The sequence below is a fragment of the Phalangium opilio genome, unplaced genomic scaffold (assembly GCF_054372755.1).
Source record: "Phalangium opilio isolate 3A_F unplaced genomic scaffold, DU_Popi_V2 ptg000003l_1, whole genome shotgun sequence".
In the NCBI taxonomy this organism is placed as follows: domain Eukaryota; kingdom Metazoa; phylum Arthropoda; class Arachnida; order Opiliones; family Phalangiidae; genus Phalangium; species Phalangium opilio.
Window position 1 is genome coordinate 8,270,394 of NW_028324145.1, and position 24,036 is coordinate 8,294,429.

Here is a 24,036-nt window from a genome sequence, read left to right on the forward strand (position 1 = left end):
CCTTTTTAAGTTTCGGTTTGACGGGGGTGGATTTCAGTGTGTCCGGTAGTTGACGGTATTTACAATTGACGTATTTCAAAATATATTTAGTGGAAACGTTTTTGGTTCCCTTGAAAGGTCCAGAAGAAATTAGTAGTTTATTAGTAACTGATTGATAGGACTTCGACATTTCTGATATGTTTTTATAAGCCAAAAAGACAGGCATTTTTCTTTTAAAATTAGGCTTAACAGACCCCTTCTACGTTTTAAATATTTCGCGCCTGAAAAAGTGCCGTATTTAGCGCCACCTGCTGGTGATTCGGAGAACTAAAATTAAAAATGGCCATGTGGAAATGGTAGATCTGAATTTTGTTTCGAATTTTAGATTAAATTAAATCTAATTTAATAGCGGATCAAGTTTAACTTATTTAAAATATGGAATCAGACGAGGTTAGTGATGAGTCTGCCGAAGAATTACCTCAAAATGAGGAAGCAAAAGACGTTGAAACTGTAAGTGAAGACGAAAGTATGTCGGAAGAGCCAAGGCTTAGTAATACAAAACTTGATAAACACGTGAATAAAAGTGGCAAAAAAGACAAAAAACCTAAAGAACCAGGTATTATTTACCTGAGTTTTATACCACGGTTAATGAACGTTAAAAAAATAAGGGAAATTTTCGGACAATACGGAGAATTAGGGCGTGTGTTCTTACAACCAGGTAGAATTGAAAAGTTAGCAATTTTTATATTTGTAAATTAATTCAAGTTTATTCTTGAAGATAAACCCAGTAAAAAGGGTAAACCCAGCAAATTTTTTACTGAGGGATGGGTTGAATTTAAAGACAAACGCGTGGCCAAAAAGATAACCTTGTTCTTAAATGGCAAGCAAATTGGAGGCAAACGTAGATGCCCTTGGTATGATAGTTTATGGAGTATCAAATATCTTCATGGGTATGTTTTTTAAACTTTAAGCTGCTTAATTAATTAATTACTTTTAACAAACTACTGCGTGTACTTAAGATTTAAATGGACTCACTTAAGTGAGAAACTTTCCTATGAAAAGGCTGTACATGAACAAAAACTAAGAAATGAAATATCCCAAGCTAAAAAGGAAGCTAACTTTTACGCTCATACTGTTGAAAAGACTCAAAGAGAAAAACGTATAAAAGCCAAAATTGAGAAAGAGGAAGGTGTCGTTGATAATTACATGCCTCAATTTGAGACACCGGTATATCAAAAACCAACTGACAATGAAATGAGGCAAAAATCTGCGAGAACTAAAAAAGTGGATAAAAACTTTTTACAATCTGTTTTTGGTGGTGGTGAATAAATATGGTCAATAAAGTACAAAACAAAATATCTTTATTACTAATTATTTTGTGCAAAAAACAACATTTTTTTTAAGAAAAGCAAAATGGAATATTTAAGTAATGTTTATTAAAAAAAAATAAACAATGGAAATATATTTGTTCTTTAAGCAACTTTCTTCTCCTTTTGGGAACTCATGTATTTTCTCCTGTGGTTTAACATGTAACCAAACAGCAGTGGGAAACCTACAAAACAAGGGGATTTAATAATTAGGACCTATAACTTATAATTATCTTTATAAGTTTAATAAATAATTACCTGGCAGGTAACTTAAAATAGTAAGAATCACAAGATAATAATATTGAAAAGAAAAATTGGCAGCATTTGGCAAAGCTAAAGTGAATAGCTGCTTGTCAGTGATGTATGGCAATGCTGCAAAAATCGTTAAGAGCTCTCCCTAATGAAAAGCAATATAAAATTTATTAGCTAATCATTCAAAGTTCAAAATTTTACCTTTACACACACTTACCGAAACACCCATAGGGTAAAGAACGAGGAAGAAATTATATCTATCGTAAACCACCGTAAAATTAGGAAACTTCAATTTCAATAGAGGAAACTTTTTCTTCGAACATTATTTTACCTGCACCAAGTTAAGAAATCGGGGGTTTTATTCATCATGCCTGTAGCGTAGAGCGAATAACGGGTGATTTCAGCGATGCACCACGCGATTAACATCATAGTAATGGAGAAATTATTGGTTATCTCCACAATGGGATGAACAATACCCCACATTACAAATAATCGAGATGAAATTTGCATTATATTGTTGACCAAGTTGGATTTGACTAATCCCAAGGCGACGTGGATGATCTATTTAGAAAAAATATTATATTTTAATACAATTAATTAAATAAACGTTTAAATTTAATGTTTTGAATTACTTCTAATGCTTGGAGTGTTTGGAAAAATTTCAGAAAGCATTCTACATAATCCCAAACTCCCACGTATGTTTGTTTGGTTGCCAAGTGTGTTAATATGAGAATCAAACAAAATCCCCATCTTTGAAAGAAACGAACGAAGTTTCAATTTATAAGTTGTTAAATTAGATGATATATTAAAAAGTACTTACCCTTGCAACTGTATTAGATTATAAGAAATCAGGTACATCTTCGTGATTCTGCTTGGCGCAGCATCTTTCTTAGCAGCAGAACTCTTTTTCTCTGCCATTTCTTTACCAGAATATTTTACAAATGTCTGGTTTTTCTGCCAAAACGGCTGGAATTATTTTGAAGAAGATGGGGAAATTTTTATTGCAAAATATAAGAATTTTTTCCTTTCTATTTTCCGCCTTTGCTCTTTTCACGGTTTTCCCCCTAAAAATTTGGGACGGGCCAAGTTCTTGCCCCCTTCGAATACCAACAGCGAAAGAATCTAGAACGCCGGCTCGCGAGACGAGAGTTACAGTGTTTATCTAAATGGAGGCATTATCCCAAGCCTTGACGTGGACGAACTTTGAAGAAGGAACCTAGAATAAAGCGTGTTTGCTCCAATTCGTACGACAAACACAGCACGAGTCCAATCCGGCATAAAGCCAATAGGCCATAAAAATATATATACCCCTTACAAGCAAATAGCCTTAAGATGAAAACCTATTTATACTTGACGAAGCCTGATACTAAATCGCACACGTTCTGCGTCGAAATGGTCTATATATTTTGAATATTTCTTCCCGTTTAGGTGCGTTCAGGGTAAGCACCGGTTTTACCCTCCTACATTTAGAGCCTGTGCCGCTGTTTGACTGGGTACGTGCTCTTGAATAGACGTGACAACGGCGGCATGCAATTACTCAACGGTTTTCAAGGTCTTTGTTGTTTACGCGGTTTGAGAAAGTCGGTTTTTGGAAAAGGTCAGTGAAAAATATGGTTTCTCGGTTGTTTGTTACGTGATTATAAGCCTAAAGGAATATATTACGCGTTGTGTGTCGATTTTATCGCGAAAAATATCGCCATATTTAATGTCATTGTGGATAAAGTGAATGTGATTATTGCTAAGCCTTGGTCATACCCCCACGCGGTTCTCTCTACAAGATCATCACGCCGGTTGACTTAAGAACGTGAGTTTGCCCCATTTTGGTTTGCCCTTTGTTCTTTATCTTAACGTGTGTGTCATTACGTTTTAAGAAGAAATTAAGTGCCATTTATCAAATTGGCAAAGATTTTTGACCCAAAGTATGCTTTTTTTTAAAGATAAGTAATGAGATAGATATTGTTAGGTAATATTTAGGGGGTGTGTGGGTATTGTCCGGGGAGCGAGTTGGGTCGAGTGAAATAGCAAGTTTTATTGAATTATAAGGTGACATTGCTAACCATGTCTTCCATGGGTGGGAATCCAAGACTTCAATGTAACTGTTCATCGATGTTAATTGTCATAAGCATTGCCGTTGTTGCTTACTTAGCCGCAATTTGGTTCTGTGAACTATCAAATTTAGAATGTAAACCTGACTATATATCGGGTAAAAGGTCATGTAAAGCTTCATGTAGCGCGGGTAGGTTCGCGTTAAATGACATGCCTCATTGCCATCCGTGGCTGAATTGTTATGATATTGAAAATGATCTTCACAATCAAGAGACTAGATTGTTACTTCGCAGCGTTGTTAAAATGGTAGGATTCGATTTAAAATAACACAAACCCAGTTATCCCAGGTGATCTTGAAATAAATTCAAGTAATTTGATCAAAATTTCAGATTTATTTAACAAAATGGAAGGGTAATGATGTTATAATCTCCAAACCAAGAACTAATGAATTCGCTGATGATTTTCGTGAAAATTTGATAAACTTGATGAAATTTTCACCAAACCCTCTGTTAGTACAGTTAGTTGGTTACTGCAAACACGATATAGTAGTAACCGAATACCACAAAAATGGCAATGCGTTAAACTTCAAAAACATTGTTCTTGATGAGAAGGTCAAAGAATACGATAATATGTACCTTAGAGTTCGTCTGTGTAGAGACTACGCCGCCATATTAGCTTTCCTACACAGTGAAAAAAGTGGTGGTCCAAGAATTATGTGCGATTCAAGCTCCTTAGAGAAAACCTTAACGCAATACCTATTAACAGACGATTTAGGCCTAGTATTAGCTGATTTGGATGCCATCCCAGTTGTCGCTGCAAATGGCGTAATATGTGGTCATAAAGAATTGACCGGAGATTTTGTGGCACCGGAACAAAGATGGCCTTTTGATAATATACCCTTTAACGAAACCTTGATGCCTAAATATAACGAAAAGAGTGATATTTGGAAAGTGCCCGATGTTTGCGACTGGTTTTTGGGAGAAACTCGACAGGCTGATTTGATTCGGTTCAGACTTCATCATTTACATAACTCCTGCAAAAGTCACGATCCCAAATTCAGGCCTACAGCCCAAGACATTTTACAACAATACGAAATAATTTTGGATGAGCTTTTAGAAGACTATTAACAAACTTCAGTTGTATTTAAATTTAAATCTTCTAGTCCTAATTTAATCAAATCCCCAGTAATAAAATGATTTCCTAAAAACTAAACTTTAATTAGTAAATATTTTAACGAACACAAAAGATGGTGTAACCTAAATAATTAAGAGGAAACAACTAAAACATTAATAAACTCGTTATCAGTTTGGCAAGTTTGTTTTTATTTTTACAAAAGAAGTGAATTTATATTTGCATAAAAATTTTAAGTTACGCGTAACCAAGTATTAAAAAAAAACCAACAAACCAGAGTATGAAATTAAAAAATAGTTAAAAAATACTGAAAAATATGATACAATAAAATGGTGGTGAATCTTTTTCAAAGTGCAAAGAACTAAGACTAGCTGTCTTAAATTCATCTCCGTTCTCGCGCCAAAAACAATTAAGACTTGGGTGGAACAACAAATAAAATACTTTTACGTTATTATAATAATATTGGAATAGATATTTTTACAAGTAGTTTTTACACAATCGTAATTAAATCTCGTCAAAACTGATACAATTTACGCTCTAGAGAGAGAGAGAGAGATTTTAACGTCCTTTTCAAATTATTTCCCGAGATTTAGTTCAACTAATTTTCTTTGGTTTTTTCAAAAATTGAAAAACCTTTTTTTTTTCTGCACAAATTGGCACCACATGAAAAACTAGCCGCTCTTTTGCTCTGACGCCGCCAAGTTTTGCAATTATTTATTTTATTTTAATTGATCTAAGGTCTTAGAGATATAGTTAAGCCGCAGCCAGTTAACTAATTTGTTTTCGTAACAATAACGTTAAGGCACACATTTACATTCAGACTTAAAAAGCACCGCATACATTTAAAAAATAATAATAATAAAAAAAAAGGTTTATGGTTAATTTGATATTTAATTATATATCATTGGCAGTTTAACCATTAAAAAGAAATTAAAATTTATATTACACGTTTGCTTTCTAGACAATATGAAGTACAGTACTAGTATTTCGTGTTAATCTACTTTGAATTACCATTTTTAATGAATTATGTTTATTTATTCAATTCCCAATTTTTTTTTACATTTAAATCTATAATATACAGTTAACACACTTGTCTTTAAGTCTCAGAAAAAATCTGTATAAAATTAACTAATTACTAGATGGTTAAACTACCAATTAAATGATTAATCAAAAAAAAAATATAAGTAATTATGAAATTTATCACAGTTACTTTAGTGCGAAAGAAAGGGTTTATAATAACCAATTTAGACAAAATAATGTAACTAAGCTTGGCACAGAAATAGCATCGTTAAATTAGTCCCAGTAATAATGATTCTACCACCAAAATGGCTGCCACATAGCGTCGTCTGCTTTGAAGTATAAGATTTAGCTATACCCATTTTTGGAGGTTGAAATATATTAATATGAACTAGAAGGAATGCTTTGTAACATAAAAGTTTCGAAACGCAAATGTGCTTAATGCATTGGCGTTTGTTTTTGTTTTTCTCAGAGAATAATTTTAATTAACAAAGAAGTTAATGTTAATTAAGCCAAATAGTGGGTGGTGTAGATAGTTTAGTGGGTTTTTTCTTCTTCTTTATACAGTTTTCGTGTCAAATTTCATTCACACACTATATATATATATATAAATTCATTTGTGGGGGGGGGGGGGTCATGTCAAGTCAGGAAGGGAAGGGAAGGGTTAAAGGTCATGGGAGGTTTGTAATTTTTTTTTTTTTTTTTAAGTTTTTGTGGAACAATCAATCATCAATCTTTGTGTCTCTATCAAACGTCCGAAACTCTCAGTTAGTTTTGGACGTCTTCTTTCTGGTCACTTTAGTTTTGGTCCTAGGCAGTGTCGCATACACCGAACTCTGACATAGGGTGCAATGAATAAACGTAAAAAAAAATAGGAAAGGAAAGAATAAACAACAAATAAAATTATGAAGAAAGAATATAAAGCCGGTGCTTAAAACAACATATTTAAGGTTGGCAAATTTTTTGTTGCGCTTGTAGTTTTGTTGAGATTCAAACATAATTAAAACTTAGTTTTATATAGACAAGGTGTTCCAATAAGGGTGGTGTACGACCTAGGCCTATTTTTAGGGTTCGTACAAACCTGGAAAGCTCAGGGAAATTAATAGATGACAAAAAACTGGGGGAATTTGTGTGGTTTAGATGTAAGTTTGCTCTGAAGGGGTTGCTTCATCTAAAAAAACCACTCCCGTTATTGTTACTCCATATATGGGGGAAAAACTGGAAAACTCAGGGAAATATATGGGAAAAAATGAGGGAAATATATGGGAAAAAATGAGGGAAATATATGGGAAAAAATGAGGGAAATATATGGGAAAAAATGAGGGAAATATATGGGAAAAAATGAGGGAAATATATGGGAAAAAATGAGGGAAATATATGGGAAAAAATGAGGGAAATATATGGGAAAAAACTGGAAAATATATGGGAAAAAACTGGAAAATATATGGGAAAAAACTGGAAAATATATGGGAAAAACTGGTAAACTCAGGGAAAAACTGGTAAACTCAGGGAAAAACTGGTAAACTCAGGGAAAAACTGGTAAACTCAGGGAAAAACTGGTAAACTCAGGGAAATATATGGGAAAAAATCAGGGAAAAAACTGGAAAATATATGGGAAAAAACTGGTAAACTCAGGGAAATATATGGGAAAAAATCAGGGAAAAAACTGGAAAATATATGGGAAAAAACTGGTAAACTCAGGGAAATATATGGGAAAAAATCAGGGAAATATATGGGAAAAAAATCAGGGAAATATATGGGAAAAAAATCAGGGAAATATATGGGAAAAAAATCAGGGAAATCCGTTTTCCAAAAATTGTATGAACCCTGCTTTTTGGAACACCCTTTATTTCAATAACTAACTTCAAATCTCAACCAGAAATAATTTAAAATTTGCCAACTTTATCCGTATGCAAATATCAAAAGCAACAGCTCTACTCAAAGCCCTCATAATTAATATTAACGTTTGTCAACTTTAAAATCAACAGCTATGACTATTACGGTGTGGGGAGGGTTACGTAATTGTTATTAATTAATAATTAATCAAAGTTAGTAAAGTAATTGCAAATATTCACATCGTCCGGTTGCTGCAAACTGCTTCGGGATCGGGTTGTAGTCGTTAAGGATGTTGGCGAAGTTCTCGTTGGAGGGTCACCTCCTCCCAATGGGTTGCTACGCGTCGCTCGGACGCTTCTTGTCCTCCTTAGAGACCCTGTGTCCGAAGAGGGCTCTTTGGACCTTGAATTAAGATAAATTAAACATTGTATTATGATTTATCCCAAAGAGGTTAATTGGCGGTCGGGGTTTTAGTCAACTTACCTGTACCTTGAAGGTGAGCGGGAATGGGACTCGTCCGCGGAATGAGATTGGTCAGCGTACATTAATTCACCGTCTGATTGCCACCTGTGAGATAAGTTACTGCCTGTCTCGTCTAGTTCATCTGGTGGGGGAGGGGAAGAAATATCGTTAGGAATGTAATTATAATAGTGTGTGTTGTGTACCAAAAAAGGGTGGTACGACAGAAGTACAGTGGTACCAATGGGTGATTTTGAGTCTAAAATGTTTTATGTCATTTCGTACTCCAAACTGAAACTCCTATGACATTTTGTTTGTCCTAAGGGCCACCTCGTTTACAAGTTACGGCCTGTTAAATATAATTAAGAAACTGAAAGACAATTAATTAAGGGGTCCTATCATATCTTGTAAACGATGTCCATTGTGACAAAATGTCATAGAAGTTTCGACATTTTTGAATTAAAAATGATTTCCCATATAACCATCCCACTATACTTCGGTCCTATTACTACCCTGTTTGGAACACGCTGTATTTAAAAATGATTACAATTAACTGCATTTAATTATTTTAAAATCATACCTAATTGGTTATCGACTTCTGGTAGTGTAGCGGAATATTGCAAAGATGGTCTTAACAATCCTGGACCACTCAGATCTGTCATGCTATAACTTTTTTTCAAATGACTGACTAAAGTTTCTTGCCCCTTTTGTTTCGTTTTTGCGGTTGGTTAATTTATGCAAAAAATATTTTAAATTAATTTCTATCGCTAATCCTCAAAATAAATATGGGTTTATTGTTAATGGCGCGTAAAAAAAGCGATAAATTATAATGTTAAAATAATAATAATTAAAAATAAACGGCAAAATAAAATTTAAAAGCAAAAGAATTTATTCGTAAATAAATTTCCTTCCGCTGGTTGTTTTAAAAATACGTTAATGACATTGATAATTTTTAAAATTAAAATTACAGGATGTGTGTGTGTGGTTTTACTTAAAAAAAAAAGAGCGTTATATCACAGGTATTTTATCCGATTAACAAAATTCGTTGCCTAGTATTATTTTAATTTTTATTTGATTAAAAAATAATCTAAACTGTAGACAGTTTTCGATATTTCTTAGCGAGCGAGGATTATAATTTTATAGTTTTATTTTAAAATAAACAAAATGAAACCAAAAATTGAGCTTTAAATTTAATTTTGACCATTGTTGTTATTATTATTATTATTGGCAACAACTGGAGGGAGTTGATTATCAATATCCATCCTTTGGTCAGCCGCTGCTACAGCGAGGAATCGTTGTCTTAGTTTGACAACTTCGTTATTCTCGGCAGCCGCTTCCAAAAGCTGTTTGTTTGTTTGTTTTGCGTTTTGTTTATTGCAGCAGCATTTGCCAGAATGTGATAAACACATATAAAAGATGTGCGGATGTTTTAGAAAATTGTTAAAAATCATAATAAACGAAAATTATAGCCTCAAAGCCATTACAGAAACAATTGAACAGAGGGGAAATTATGAAATAACATGCGGAAGAAATTAAGCGTAAAGATTCACCCTTGATTGCAATTGACAATAAACCCAATTTATTTTAATTTTGTTGTTAGTGTAAGTAACTTTGTAATAGATTCAAAAGTGGCACAATTGATGTTTATATATGTTGCGGTTTCCATTTAATTGTAAAGTTATTTTCCCGGGTTTCGGCACCATTTTAGGTTGCAGATTAGTTTTCTAACCCAACATAGGAGTTCAATAAAGTAAATTTGAACTATTATTACCATAAATTATAATGGAAGAACCATAAATTCAGGTATTAATGTTAGTATTTTAATCATATGGATTATTGTGAACCTTTGGAAAGGTTAAATAATATTTGTCTAACATAGTTTTCACGAAGGAAATTTATAAATTATGGCACTTTTGACTATATTTCAATGTTAACTTCAGGTGTTAGTTTTAATTTATAAAGAAACACGTAGCTCTACGTAATATTAATTACCTTTAAGGCAGTTTGCATCACAACCGTAGTCGCATACTGTAGACCTTTGTGACCCAACTGTAATACGGTAGAGTACCCTTGGTCCCTAGCTCTGGAAATGTAATCGTCTATTTCCTAATTAAAACAAAATTAAACAAAAAAATGTCTTAGAGACAAGATACGTCCCCTTCCTGTTCTGAGAGAAAGAAAAACATTTTTTTTTCTTTTCTTTCATTTGAGGAACACAAAAATTATATTCGTTTTGGTTTTTGTCAAACTCTCTGAACACTTTTGATCCCCGACCGAATATTACTTAACAAGTTAACAATGACAATAGTAAAATAAAAAATTATATATTTTTCAAGAAAAAAATCTTTCTTACCCTTTCATGCTTGTTGAATTTAGGGTGAACGAACTTCCGGTAAAGTATACTAGAACCTTTGGTTGCGGGTGAAAGTAACCATACCAAAAACAAAATTTTCATTTCGTAATAAAATGGGAGCCTTGATTGGAGGAAATATAAAAAAACAAACAAATATTAATTGTTGTTGTTTACTAAATAGGGGTTGTTATTATTGTTATTTATACCAAAATGAAACTAGCATATCCGCGAACGTTTCTACGCAAGAGAATAAAGCAAAAACAATCCAATACATCATCCATTTTACCTGAAGTAATTAAGAAAGTAATTAGTTCCGTACCAATTACGAAATCTTACAATTATTTATTTTTTTCTCTCTTACATATTCTTTGACGTTTTTCGTCTTGACCGCTTTGTAGGAGGCATAAGCTGGGTATAGGGTTCCAAAGACCATTCTGTAAAACGAAAATAATGGCTTAGAAAAAACTGGCAGAGCTGCCGAAATGAATAGATGCAGTAGGGCCATGTTTGTCGCTGTAGCTAAGACCACCGAAGTCTTGTTAAAATTGTTGTAATTGTCATTTGCGTAACTGTCTTCATCGTCTTCCAGAACGGACGGTGGTGATTGCGATCGTTTTCGGTCATCCAGGACCACCGTAAGACTTAAATCTTCACTATCACTGGCATTACTTGGTCCTGGTCGTTGTTCCTCCATAATTTCAAATGAAGTTTCCAAGGGAGTTCAGGGTGCCTCTTTCAAGGTTTATTTTGAAACGCGGTCTCTTGTGCCAAATTTTTTAGCGTTTCTTTTCGTGGTAGCAAGAGAGAGAGAGATTGCATTATGTGTAACATACACTGAGGGAGCTTGGGTTGGGTACAAAAGAAGTTTGTTTCGTATGTGAACACAAGGCCAGGGATCTTTTAAAAGATGCTGGGGAAAATGTTTTTAGCCTAGACATTGGCTAGGAGAAAACATTAAAGAACGAACGCTGGAATTTTTAATAATAAAATAGTTTTCACCACTTGGGTGTACACCAAGATAGAGAGAGAAGAAATTCCGTTTTGTTGCTATAGGCTAGCAGATAGCCAGCTCGGTCGTGAACGTATGGTGGTGGTAGATCTTGAAAAACACCTGCCTGCAGAGCTAATATATGTATTATACGCAGGTAAAGTTCAAGAACAGTGTTGTTGTTCAAGCTGTATAATCATAATCTTTCGCGTTAAGGATTGTACAATGGTAATTGAAACGGTTTTTAATCGAGGATGACTCGCATGGCATCGCGTCGTGTTGTGTTTATTTATAACTTATTAGGCAGACAATGAAGCGGAGGTGACTTAGCAACGCATCTACATCTTTTTTGATTTATTAGTTACTTAGCATTTTTTTGCCAATGGAACAATGGAGAATATTGCAGTCAATAATGGCAGGCTGAAATATCACTGGTTGACACACACAGTAGAGTATTGATTAAAAATTTTGATTTGCATTGTTGTTAAGGATATATAAATGGCAGCAGTCTTTGTGACTTTGATTTTGGAAATGTCAGTAGTTAATTATTGGCATCGTTCTGATTTTGATTATGTTAGTAATCTTTTAGGTATATTTAGATCGTTCTTTTTGAAATATAACCATAACACTGATGATTGACATCATGGGCGCACTGTTACGCTTCTGATATTGTTTCGAGTTCTATGCGCAAAATTCATGGACTGTCACCTCTGTTAGGTTAATGGTGCATATTCATAATAACAATGCAGTCGAGATAAAAATCCCTTTGTTCTCTGGTACCGGTACAGTTCGAGTTTGCGTCGTTATAATGGCACATAAATATCCGCCCCCATCAAGTACATATCCTTCCGCTTTGTTTCTCTCTCTCTCTCTCTCTCACTACGCTAGTGTATGTCGAAATCCACAATGAACAAATCCGAACTGCTGCTCTTGGACCTCTATTTTCTCCGTACCCTTAGCAACTCAATACACAAAGCACAAACGCGCCCCTTCGTTCGTTCGTTCAAGTTGGCATCTTACTATAAACTGAGCCAAGTATCACAGACACTTTTTTGATCAGGGTAGTCTTACGTCTGATGACGAATTTTGGGTAATCGAAGCCTTGGGAGTATCAGGGGGTCCATGCATCAAGGGATGCTGATGGAATAGATTTTTTTCCACGCCCCCTCTTCTCTTGAGCCTCTTTCTTCTCCGATGGTACGTTCGTACAATCTCTTGGAGGAAGATTGGCAAACGGAGAAGAGGGAGAGCAAGGGACTGCCGCCGCGTTATGGAAGGAAGGATAGGAGCAGGGTGTAGGAAAGGCTTTTGGTCTACACACAACCAATGGCAATGGCTATTAGCTCCTCTGTGCGTTGTCGACCCGCGCGCGTCTTTTCCCCCTTCCTTGCGTTCAGGCAGGGGACGAACGGTTCTTGGGAGCAATCGATAAAATGCTTGCTTTGAATCGTTAGAAACTTGGGGGAAATCGAGCGGCTTTTCGCTGCTGCTAGTGGACAAGCCTTAAGCTTTATGTTTAGTGTAATGGGATTCGCGATTTTCGCGCGCGTAACGCCACACACCTTTTCGTCCATCCATAAATGGCGCCTTGAATTATTTTGCACTTTTATTTTAAACAATTTAGAAGTCAGCTGGGACACTACTTTTAGAAACAAACTACCGTTTTAAGTTAACGAAATATGGTTTAGGTATAAGGGTTGGCAAGATTTTTGAACTATCACTGTGGAGTTTAAAGTATTAGGTTTAAATGATTTGATAAAGAAAATTCTTCTTAACGAGAGAGGGCCTTTTAGTTGCCAAGAATGAATGCCTGCCTCTTCAATAACTGGTTGGTTTGGTTTATGCTTCTTGCATAGTGAGTGGTAACCCCCAAAGTCCTAAAAATAATCTTTTTAAGATTTCTTAACTTGTATACAGTGAGGTACCCATAAGGGGAAGAATATGTTTTAGGCTTTTAATACAGCGTGTATTAGCTATTTGAGAAAAAACATCCCCTCAATTCTTGCAGGCTCTTTAGTGATAACTATCTATAGATAACGTGACCTAAAGGGGGTAGGGAAATTTCATCCCCCTCCCCGTTTCGTAACTTTAACCGTGCTTCAACAGGGCTGCCAGGAATTTGTTATTAGATCATCTCCTGTCCTGCATTCAGGTTTGGAACTGAATGATCGCTACTGAATTGAACGGAAAACTAAAAGCTTTTCACAGTCTGTTGTAGATAGCACTCCCTAATGACTGGCAACACTTGCCTACACGCTATTGCGTATCTTCAAATAGCTAAACCACACTGTACAACTACCCTATGCTTTCCTAGCAAGCAATCCAAACGTTTATGGGAAAGAAATACCAGATGTCTTCTGTCGTTGTGGGAAGAGGGGGGAGAATATACAAAATGACTGTCAAAGTTAACCCTCGGTGTTTAATTTTATGTGAAAATTTATGGCCAAACTTGTCAATTTTAATGCAAGGAAAATACAGGGTGATTCTATGAGTCCAAAATGTTCAATGACATTTCTCCCTTATAAAGTTCCAAGAACAAAACTTTCTAATTTAAAGTTTAAAATTATAAATAAATTTGTCTGGTTGTATAAGGCAATATAATTATTTTAATTTGCGTGGTAATTCCCTTCTCGTGTTAAAGTTTTAATTGAAAAGAAAAAGAAAAATTCTACTAGTTCCTCTTGAGAGATGAAAAATTCTAAAAGACAGAGAGAGAGAAGGGAGGACCAACCAAACATCTGCCCGGATCCTTTTTAACTTAACGAGTCTTTATGCTTTAAAATTACCAACATCCCCTTTTCTTCCAAAAGAATAACTCTTTTTTTATCTTCATTCTACATCAACTCTAAAAAAGATGATGCGGCCCTAGGTCCGTCCAAAGAAAAACTAGCAAAAATCACGAGGTTCTTTTGGGTATAGTACCCCTACAACGCCATTTAAACCATCTCTTTGTTGTAGTAGACCTAGGTCTTTGGGGGGGGGGCAGAAATTGTTCATTTCATGACAAGAAAATTGGGTCATAATTTCTTTTACTAAGAAAGAATTTTAATGCGGCTTCTTTTTATTTTATTTTAGTTTAAATATTTTAGAATATTATTTTACTCCTACAGGTTTTGGGTAGGCGTACATATGGACCTCTAAGCTATATATTTTGAATTTGAAAAAATCGTATATTGACTGACGTTTTAGGTGTGTGTTTTCAGGACCTTCATTAACCCATACCCTTGGGTGTGTGCTTGTCTTTATTGTCAGCTTGGGTTGAGCCAGAAGTTGATTAAATGGAAGGATTTAAATGATGTAGATTTTTTATTTGTTTCATAGAGAGACAAATTTGATAGAATAAAATAGTGATAAGACTGAATGGTGATTGGTATGTGGGTCCAAAGACTTTAGATAGGGTTTCTAAGTTACCGGTCCATCAAGCTTAGTCCGTATTGTATGAAGCCGCATCTAAGGTCTTTGTTGTCCATTAACTAATCAATGTTTCGCCTCAAGAAAACAAGTTGGTTAAACGCTAAATATTTTACCCCCCACTTTTGAAAAGGTATATTAGTAAGGAACCCTATTTTATTTCTACATCTTAATTTCAATTTTAATATACTTCTGATGAATTGAACTAAAAGGCCCTATTCATACTGTTACACCTTATAATTATTTATAAATTATTCTCGTGGTTATTGGGGCCTTTAGGCATGCTTAAAGAATAGTAAACGTAATGTAACGTACCAGTGACTAGATTAGTTCCATTATTGTATTTTAATATTTGATTCTTTTTTCTTTTCTTTTATGAAAAAATAATAATAATAGCGCTAAAATAGTCACAGCTGTACGCTTTTATTCACCTTGTAATGACTTTTTGATAGAGCAAGGTCATTAAATGTTTATGTATGAAAGAACTTTGGGCCATTTTTGAAAATTTAAAGATCGTGTTGCAGCAACCGAAAGTTAAAATAATAAGAAGTTTTTCCTTATAAGGGGTTAGAAAGACAAATTTATTTTTTTATTTTATTTTTATCACAGCTCCTTCAACTCTTGCGTAAACATTTGGTTGAATGAATTGCTTTTCCAGATATCGTATTCGCGTCAATATAACCTAATAGTTCTAAAAGGGGTATTGGACGTTTGATAAGATAATGGTGGTATTCTAAGGAAAGGGTGATACGTTGTTATGACGTTATGGTTAACTATTTAAACGGATAAAATTTGATCACATCAAGTGGGGATCAGCTGATGACTGAATAAATTTCAAAGGGTTAACCTAGATTTTGACTGGAAGCCTTTGATTTATAATCTTTAGGCTTAGCTCATTTCAATGTTTACCAACACCAGGGGTCATTTAGGGTACAGTTTTTTTTAACGCCATGCACGACTAGATTTTGAATTGTCAACAGTCATTCTTAGTACGCCTGTACATGGGATATCCGCTTATACATTCGTAAATCACGTGGTTTACCTTTTGTTTTATATAAGGATACGACTACTTAACTTTATTGATTAATTTACGTACCAAGTTTAATTACATAACATTAAAATTATCATATCATATTGTACTTTAGACTTTTTAACATCGAAGTGATTGATAAAAAAAAGAATCGTGGTGTAAAACCAAACAAAACACCTGAACACGAAGGGACCTAACCCTTTTATTTGTTAAGCCTTGGCCCTACCGGTTAAGCTACCTTTAAATACTAAAAAGCTTGACTTACATTATAATTCTTGAAATGAAAGCGGAAACCATTTCGTCGTTTGTTGTTTCTGATGGAATAGTACACGACGAACTTAGGAGTTGTAGTTATTTTTTAGGAGAATCATACCGTTTAGAAACCGTAAATTATTGTCAAGTTTTTGAAAAATGAATACGCAGCCTAGGCCTAGCAAGTTCTGACAAGAGTTACAACCGATTAGAAAACAAACGAAACCATTTTGATCGCGTGACGTCGTCGCCGAGCGCGATCTCGAGCTCCCTCTCTCCAAAACCGTTAGGGACTTCTGCACACGAGCAAGCAGCGCGGGTGGCTTCTCCACATCTCCGGATTGGCCGTTGTATTTTGAATGACGGGAATTCATTGGCTTACCCGTACATTTAGGCGCGGCTTACGTCAAAAATGGCGGGAAGTTGTTGGCGCGAACTCGTACCTTGGCTTCCCTGGCGGTAAAGGACTAATTTAGTAAACGTACTCCGCTTTTGGCGCCCCCTTTTACAGGCACGACCATTTAATGTGTTGGGGATAGCTGGATACGTTTTAGTGCATGACTTCAACGGAAATAGTCCTTTTTAAAGTCACCGCCTTTAAAATCCACAACAAAATGGTTTTAAACCTATTTAGAACCTAAAACTAGGCTCAACTTTAGGTTTAGAGTTGATCCGAGCAAATTCTTGTCGTTCTATATAAAATTCTGGTGCTTTTTTCGATTTTAACGCAGTTTTAATCTCACTTAAAGCAAAATTAACTTTTGAATTAGGATTTATGTAAGCCACGCCTGAATTGCGGACTTTGAGGCTATTGGATAATCCGGATAAAATAGTCGCCCTATTTTTGTATGGTATTTTTTCGGGGCCGCGGAATGCGAAATTGGCAGTGATTAGGTCGGGCGTTCTACTTTACTCTATCAGCGTATTATCCTTGCGCGTCAGAGGACGTGGTCTTGTTTTGCTTTCAGCTGTGTCGAGTATTTTCTCGCCTCGGAAAACGATCGTGTTTGTGCGTGGTGTTTATTTAATCAAATATATATTTAAAATCGTATTTAATAATTGTGAACGGGATTAATATTTCATACCATCGTGTATGATGAACAACATGGATACTTGAGATATGCCATGGCATTTAAGTATAGAGAAGAAATAGTCGGTAAAAGGTTTATCTGCGTTTCCACTCCCAATAAACTCAAACTACCCAAAATATCCGATTGGGAATGGCGAAGTGGCATCATTCGTGCGGCTACGCATAAAGATCCGAAGAATCAGGATTTGACAGTGAGTTTTCAATAATCCGTCACTTTGATTTTTTTTCATGGGGATTTAATTTGCGGGTGTTAGGCTTAGCGATATTATTAACATTCCCGGAATTTTTGGCGCTAAGCCTTGGGTTATGGGATTTTAAATTCGGGACTATCCCCTTTTTGGATCGCCATAGTAGCCTACGGTAGTTGGACCGAGTAAATGTTGGACTGGTTCCTACAGTACCATCGTATCTTCCTGGTTTAGGTTTATTGAGTATTTTTCAACGCGAGTTTTCCCCGTATTTGATAATTTTCTAAAGGGGTTTAGTAGTTTATATGTTTGAGTTTTAAAACAGTGTTTTTGGAATTTATTTCAACTCTGTTAGTAAAGAAATTTAAATTAAACAAATCTATTTTGGATTTGTGGTAGGCTTGGTGATATCTTAAAATATAGATAAAAAATGGTATAATGTACAAATGCATTGACTTCATGTTCCCAAATATAGAGTAGTGGCAGTCCATGTTAACTACCCATAGAGCTTAATACAGTCAAAGTAGGTGCCATTACTCTATTATCAGTAAAGAGACCAAAATGGGTCTAATAGATAATAAACTCTTGGAAAATTCTCAGTGTTTACACTTGTATTTTAGTTACAAGTATAGGGACTACTAGGTGACAAAATCATCATCTCCCACTCAAAACTAATGTACGGGTATGACGCAACTATTTTAGTTATTAACCAACTATCTTTCCTTCGTATGCGGCTTCAGACATATATTTCAAATAATTTTCCTTCAAGAAATATAAATCCAAGGTTGACGCAAATCTAAATTCGCAGGATTTTAATTATAAACCCCAACGATTAAAACTCAGATTAATAACCCCCTGGATATGAAAGGAAATAGGGAGGCATACTTGAATAGGGCATCGGCATCTCTAGCGCCCCTATAGTCAAAACTTGGAAAAAGGTTACCCCAAACAGACTCAGTAAGCCCGTGACCGCGTTTGCTACACCATGCTCGGCTACCTTTTATCCACGGTTTCCGTTTCTTTTTCTCATCTCATCCCGGTACCTGGTCCGGAGGTTTTGGTCACTAAATTCGGTAGGTTTTTGGTTTTTTTATTTATGTAAAAATTAGATTAAACTATAAATTTGATAAATCAAATGACAGGAAAGCAATAATGGTCTTCGGAGACACAAAAAAACCGTTTACGTTTCCTAGGCCTTGCCAGAACAACCATGCAATTCAAACTGCGTCGTCTGCATGGGGTGACAAAGTTCTACGTTTAGCCGTCTGAGGGCGCCACATGGCGATACTATTTGAAAACGCCCGGTTTTGCTTGCCTTTCATATCCAGGGGTTATTAATCTGAGATTAAAACTAGATGTAGACAGACAACATTCGAGGAAAAACATATCTGGCGAGGTCTATTTAAAGTTTCATATAGGTGTAATTAAGTCGAAATCAGTAAACAATTTTTTTCTGTTCCCTGCCAAATGTCATATTTCAAGCCTAATAAGCCTTTTTCCCGCCAAAAGTTGCATTTCCCGCCTACTAATCGTTTTTCCGCCAAAAGATGCATTTCCCGCCTAATAGTCCTTTTTCGCTCCAAAAGATGCATTTCCCGCCTAATAGTCCTTTTTCGCTCCAAAAGATGCATTTCCCGCCTAAAAGTCCTTTTTCCCGCCAAAAGATGCATTTCCCGCCTAATAGTCCTTTTTCCCGCCAAAAGATGCATTTCCCGCCTATTAGGCCTTTTCCCCGCCAAAAGATGCATTTCCAGCCTATTAGGCCTTTTTCCCGCCAAAAGATGCATTTCCAGCCTATTAGGCCTTTTTCCCGCCAAAAGATGCATTTCCCGCCTATTAGGCCTTTTTCCCGCCAAAAGACTCATTTCCCGCCTAATAGGCCTTTTTCCCGCCAAATATAGTTTTCCCTGTATTTTCTTCGAAACTGCGCCTTTTGGAGCTCTGCAACAGTCTTAATGTTATGAAACACGCTCCCATCTTTTCAGAATTGAAATCTCCCACCAGCTTGAGACCTAAAATAGGCCTTCCTGTCTATTACTATATTACAACTCTCATAATCGCATCCAATCAGATAAGAAAAATCTGTTGCCAAATGAAAAACAGAAGGTAGCTATTAGGTTAAGTCAGATAGGTATTAGATTACGCAAGTTTGAAAAAAGGCACGTGCGTTTGTAATTTTACTATAGAAAACGTGTAGGGTCTGGCCCTAGTAAGAGAGAAAGAGAAATTTGTCCTATAGGGACTTGGCAATTCACGCTTAACTCCGCCCCCAGCGCCATTATGGTATGTTTTTTTAACAGAATGAAAGCTATATAAGCCCCTCCTCCTGGTATGTTTTTTAGCACTAGTGGAAGGTAGCCTGACGTTGCATGACGTAGTACTGCCAAGTCCCTATTTCTCGATTAAATATCAACGCGGGGGTCGAGCTTAGGCCTTTTTTTTTTCTTTAATAAGAAGTGTAATGGGGAGACATAATATCCGAGGGTTATGATACTTGCAGTTATTATAATGTTAAAATTATCCATATTTCTCTGAATTATTTTTAATATGAAAATCATATTAAATGTTCTAAACAAATTCGTGGTATTATTAATGGTTTTCTATTATAAATTGTTGGGTATTTATTGTTTAGGTTAAACTTTTGAAGCAACTGTCCAATCTATACTATAGCTGGCTGTTACCCCAGATTATATTACGTCACAATCTAGGCTCAGGTTGCTTTCCAAGGCAAAAGCTCAACCTCCTCTTCTCCCATTGCGGGGAAAACGTAGCTAGGAGGAGGGGGGTTTGAATTAGGGGGAATTCTTGTTGGAATTTGGTATCGGTTGAGGCCGCCTTATGCAGCAGCGAGTCAAGCTTTACTAACTTTACGAGAGGGAAGGTGGGAAGGTACGGGGTGCATTAGACGCTGCGAGAGGTTATTCGCCTTTTCAGAAAAGCCCCATGTGAGAGAGCGGAGAGCCGTTGCAGCCCGCCATCAGCGACGTTCTACCCATAAAGACAGGCATACTCTAGAGGAACCCATAATATTATTATTATGATAAGTTTCGTACAAAGTTGAAGGATTCAATATTTTACTGCTCAAAATTTACATGTTTGCGTGAATGTATTGTAGGAACTTATAGATAATATTTCACTAAAGGGGACTTAAGAAATTTCCTACCCCATTTCTCAACTTTAACTGCGCATGCGCTTCAGTGTTCCCAGTAATTTGTTATAAGAGCATCTCCTGCAGGTTGGGAACTAAAGTATAATTACTGAATCAGAATTCTACAAGCTTTTCAGTTCAGTCTGTTTTAGATAGCAGTTTATTTGTGCTCACAAAATTACAGGCAACACTTGTACGCACGCTAACTATATTCTGTAAGGAAAGATTTTGCGTACAATTATGGCCGCCATCTTCCAAGATGGCCACAGATTGTTAAAAATCTTTGTTAACAAGTAATTGGGAGGGGGGGGGCATTTACTTATATAGGGTTTTTTTCCTTTAACGAAATTTGTGGGTCCTTTTACATTATGAATTCTATATATTTTTTTATAAATTTTTGAATCTACATATTATACTATTATAAAATAGAATTCTGGTGGGGGGTCCTCCTACCCAGTCTCTATTTTAGGGGTCATTTTTGGGCTAAGAGACCCCTGTTGTTATTATAATACAGTAACATTTTGTATAAATGTGTATCAAAAAGCGTATATTTTTTTTATTATTGCATTCCAAGCTATTTTTTACCAGACTAAACCTAAGAAGAAACATTTTTAAAAAAAAATTTTATTAGTATATTTTTATATAGGACACCTGAGTTTTTATATAATATAGTGGTACAATAATTTTGAAATTCCTTACACTTTGATGCTGGAATACATATTTATTTATATTTCTGGATGTTATCCAGGACATTTTAATTGGGAGTACTTAAAAGTACCGGTAGTAGTGTTCTGTAACTTCTGTTGTTTATTTTGGTAACTCAGTTACGAATACCTTTCCTGGAATTATTTAAAATCAACAACAACCCGTTTGGTTACTCGACAGTTATTTATTTATTTATATTAATTCCTGAAATTCCTTGGATTGCAATTAAATCAAATTTTATTTATTTTCAAAATTTTAATTGCCCCTACTAATTAAACCCCTAAAGAATTTGCTTATTGAAACATAAATATTGAACTTTGAGTTACAATTACAAATAATTCAGGAATGTTTTTAAATTTATTTCATTATAAAACCTTTCCTCGTACGACACAAACAATTAAGAGAATTAGTAAATGAACTTAATTTGCATAAATACATAATAATATTTGATTTTGATGAATACGCTAAATTTAGACCTTTATCATTAACTATTAATGAAGTAGTTAGAGATAATATTGGCGTGTGTTGAATAACAACCCTCGTCACTAAAAAATAAATTTGACAAAATATGTTTTTGTCTACAAAGTGTCATTCCACCCTCACTCACTCACTACAACGCGACCTGGCTGTCACTCAAGCGTAGAAAGAACAATATTTCCTTGAAATAGGGGACCAGTGCCTCGTTTAATCTTCCGTCAGAACTAAATCGGAAATTCATATCATCTTCGGTTTGTAGGTAGATAAAACTATAGTTCAAATTAATCAACATATTCATTTGCATTATCGATGTCTAAAGATATTGATTGATATTATAGACCTGGGATAAGAATGTTTATTGAAATTTCACCCTAAATTTTAAGTTTTAAAGGGAATATGGATGGGGAATTTAAACTCCGTAATACTAAATACCCAATACCTCTAAATTACCGAAGTCAAAAGTCCTAACTGACTGGCTTTTAATCAATGCCCAGTCCAAACCGCTTCACCTAGTAGGCTGAGATTTTCCAGGGACGTTACTCTTTAAGTAGGCAGGCGCTATGAAAGGGTTTCTTCAATCCGCCGCCATCTTGAAAAATGGCGGCCATAAATGTAAATCATCCTTCATTATGGAATAACATCTGTGCATTTCAACATATTTCTTTTATATTTAGTAGACTGGTTCCTTATAGATGGGCCTTAAGGATTTTGGGCTTCTATTTGCCATCCGTCATCTTTAAAAATGGTGGCCCTGAAAGAAGAACTTATAAATAAAAGTGTCCCCAAGGGCTACGCCATGTGCCTTTGCTGCTACTACTATAGTTTTGTTTTATTATAAATTTTCCTCAAATTTCAAGGAAAAAGGGTGTGATTGAGGCTGGGAAGCATTTTCTTATAGAGATACTTCATTCCAAGGTCGTTAATTACCAACCGGACGTTGTAATAGTTAAGTTAAAATTACTAAGTAGTTTACGCGAGTCATGGGAAAGAAATCCTTCCTCAGGAAAACGTTTAACCCTAGTTAGAAAAATGTAATGATTACTTTTTTTTCTTTTTTGAAGTTGTGAGAAGAAAAAAAAGGAATATCTCATATTATTATCTCGTCAAGATAGGTAATTTACGGTGTTTGTAACTGTACAAAATAACTCCAAACGCGTCAAATCTGAGAAAAACATTACCCATTGCAAAATATGTACGTGGAATTTTCGTAGTGGGTGTGTTGTTGAAGGCCAGAGTAGTCTTTCTATGTTTATGTTATAATGTAATTATTAGGTTCAACGTTCTACATCAGGGTTATAACGAAATTACACCGAATACCTTGAAATTTCGTGGAAATTGGGGATATTATTTATTACCTTAAGAAGATTCTTAAATTTAAAGGTAATTGTCAGAAGTTATTAGAATGATTTTGATGGAATCTCTAGGCTAGGGAAAGGTTTAAAAATAAAATTTGATAAATAAGGTTAATTTTATTTATTTATTTATATATTGGACAATCGTTTATATTTATGTTGTCTTTGGTTGGTTATTTGGTTGACGTATATTTACTACCTGGGAGGTGTAGTGTACGTATTTTTCCCGCGCATTTTTTCTTCCATGTGACCTATTTCCCGCGCGTTATTAATATTTTTTTTTAATTTTCTTTATTCATAAAAGCACCACGTGGTTATATATATATTTTTTATTAAGTAACAATTTTTATTGTCTTTTTTCTCTTTCTCTCTTTTCTTTAATAAAACTTTATTATTTCTATATATTTTTCAACAGCCTTAAAGAGTTTACTGAACTCTTACATTTAGACAAATACCTTTTTTTTTATTAAAAGACTTAACTGCGCGTCATTTACATATCCTACAGTAGCCCTTTAAACTGTAATTTTGCAAAATAAGGATAGTCCCCTTTTTTACATCTAATGGTTGGTGATTGGATTAGAATATATTACAGGGTTGCCAAGGGTTACCAAAAACTAGGAAACAAACAAACACAATGTGAGGAGACACTAGACGATTTTTCTTAACGACACAATGACATTTGATTGTTTTTAGATAGTTTTGAATGTCGCTCAAATCTGGGTTTGCCCTTGAAAAAGTTCACATATTTATTATACTGACTTTGACATTTATAGAGATATGGCTGTAGATTAGGTTTTTATCCAATAAACAGAATTGATAATTTTATTATTATCCGTAAGTTGGGGGTTTAAAATATATAATCGAATTATGTTTTTTACGATAATTTTCAGTTGTTAATCTTACAAGTTCTATTTTTTATTGGAGTTAGTGGTGGGAAAAGGGTTGGTTGATTAGT

The 24,036-nt window shown here is 35.0% G+C and overlaps 5 protein-coding genes across 8 annotated transcripts in view; 3 read left to right on the plus strand and 2 right to left on the minus strand.

Annotated features, from left to right (window-relative positions):
* Positions 1-4,957, plus strand: part of LOC149717566 (protein O-mannose kinase-like) — a 20,408-nt gene extending 15,451 nt beyond the window's left edge. The window contains exons 2-4 of one of the 2 annotated variants that reach the window (XM_089840081.1): positions 3,027-3,402; positions 3,642-3,950; positions 4,034-4,957. In XM_089840081.1, coding sequence (XP_089696207.1) covers positions 3,657-3,950; positions 4,034-4,771 — 1,032 coding nt within the window. In that variant the 5' untranslated portion in view covers positions 3,027-3,402; positions 3,642-3,656 and the 3' untranslated portion in view covers positions 4,772-4,957. The other variant, XM_089840085.1, reaches the window with a different exon arrangement.
* LOC149717569 (activator of basal transcription 1-like) lies at positions 300-1,335 on the plus strand. Its single transcript, XM_089840108.1, has 3 exons — positions 300-697; positions 758-929; positions 999-1,335. Exons 1-3 carry the CDS (start codon positions 415-417, stop codon positions 1,306-1,308), a joined length of 765 nt encoding a protein of 254 aa, XP_089696234.1. The 5' UTR covers positions 300-414; the 3' UTR covers positions 1,309-1,335.
* Positions 1,324-2,802, minus strand: Hacd1 (3-hydroxyacyl-CoA dehydratase 1). The gene is made up of 6 exons (XM_089840113.1): positions 2,419-2,802; positions 2,231-2,348; positions 1,930-2,159; positions 1,816-1,855; positions 1,605-1,743; positions 1,324-1,531 (listed from the first exon to the last, which is right to left on the minus strand). Exons 1-6 carry the CDS (start codon positions 2,514-2,516, stop codon positions 1,452-1,454), a joined length of 705 nt encoding a protein of 234 aa, XP_089696239.1. The 5' UTR covers positions 2,517-2,802; the 3' UTR covers positions 1,324-1,451.
* ReepA (Receptor expression enhancing protein A) lies at positions 4,943-16,437 on the minus strand. Its single transcript, XM_089840098.1, has 9 exons — positions 16,135-16,437; positions 10,802-10,874; positions 10,647-10,726; positions 10,441-10,561; positions 10,080-10,193; positions 8,668-8,791; positions 8,112-8,232; positions 7,868-8,030; positions 4,943-6,628 (listed from the first exon to the last, which is right to left on the minus strand). Exons 1-9 carry the CDS (start codon positions 16,164-16,166, stop codon positions 6,557-6,559), a joined length of 900 nt encoding a protein of 299 aa, XP_089696224.1. The 5' UTR covers positions 16,167-16,437; the 3' UTR covers positions 4,943-6,556.
* A 627-nt stretch (positions 16,438-17,064) lies between these two features.
* Positions 17,065-24,036, plus strand: part of Kdm3 (Lysine demethylase 3) — a 165,144-nt gene continuing 158,172 nt past the window's right edge. For all 3 annotated transcript variants that reach the window (XM_089840053.1, XM_089840049.1, XM_089840051.1), the window contains exon 1: positions 17,065-17,402. In XM_089840053.1, the coding sequence (XP_089696179.1) occupies positions 17,247-17,402 (156 nt within the window). In that variant the 5' untranslated portion in view covers positions 17,065-17,246. The remainder of the gene's footprint in view (positions 17,403-24,036) is intronic.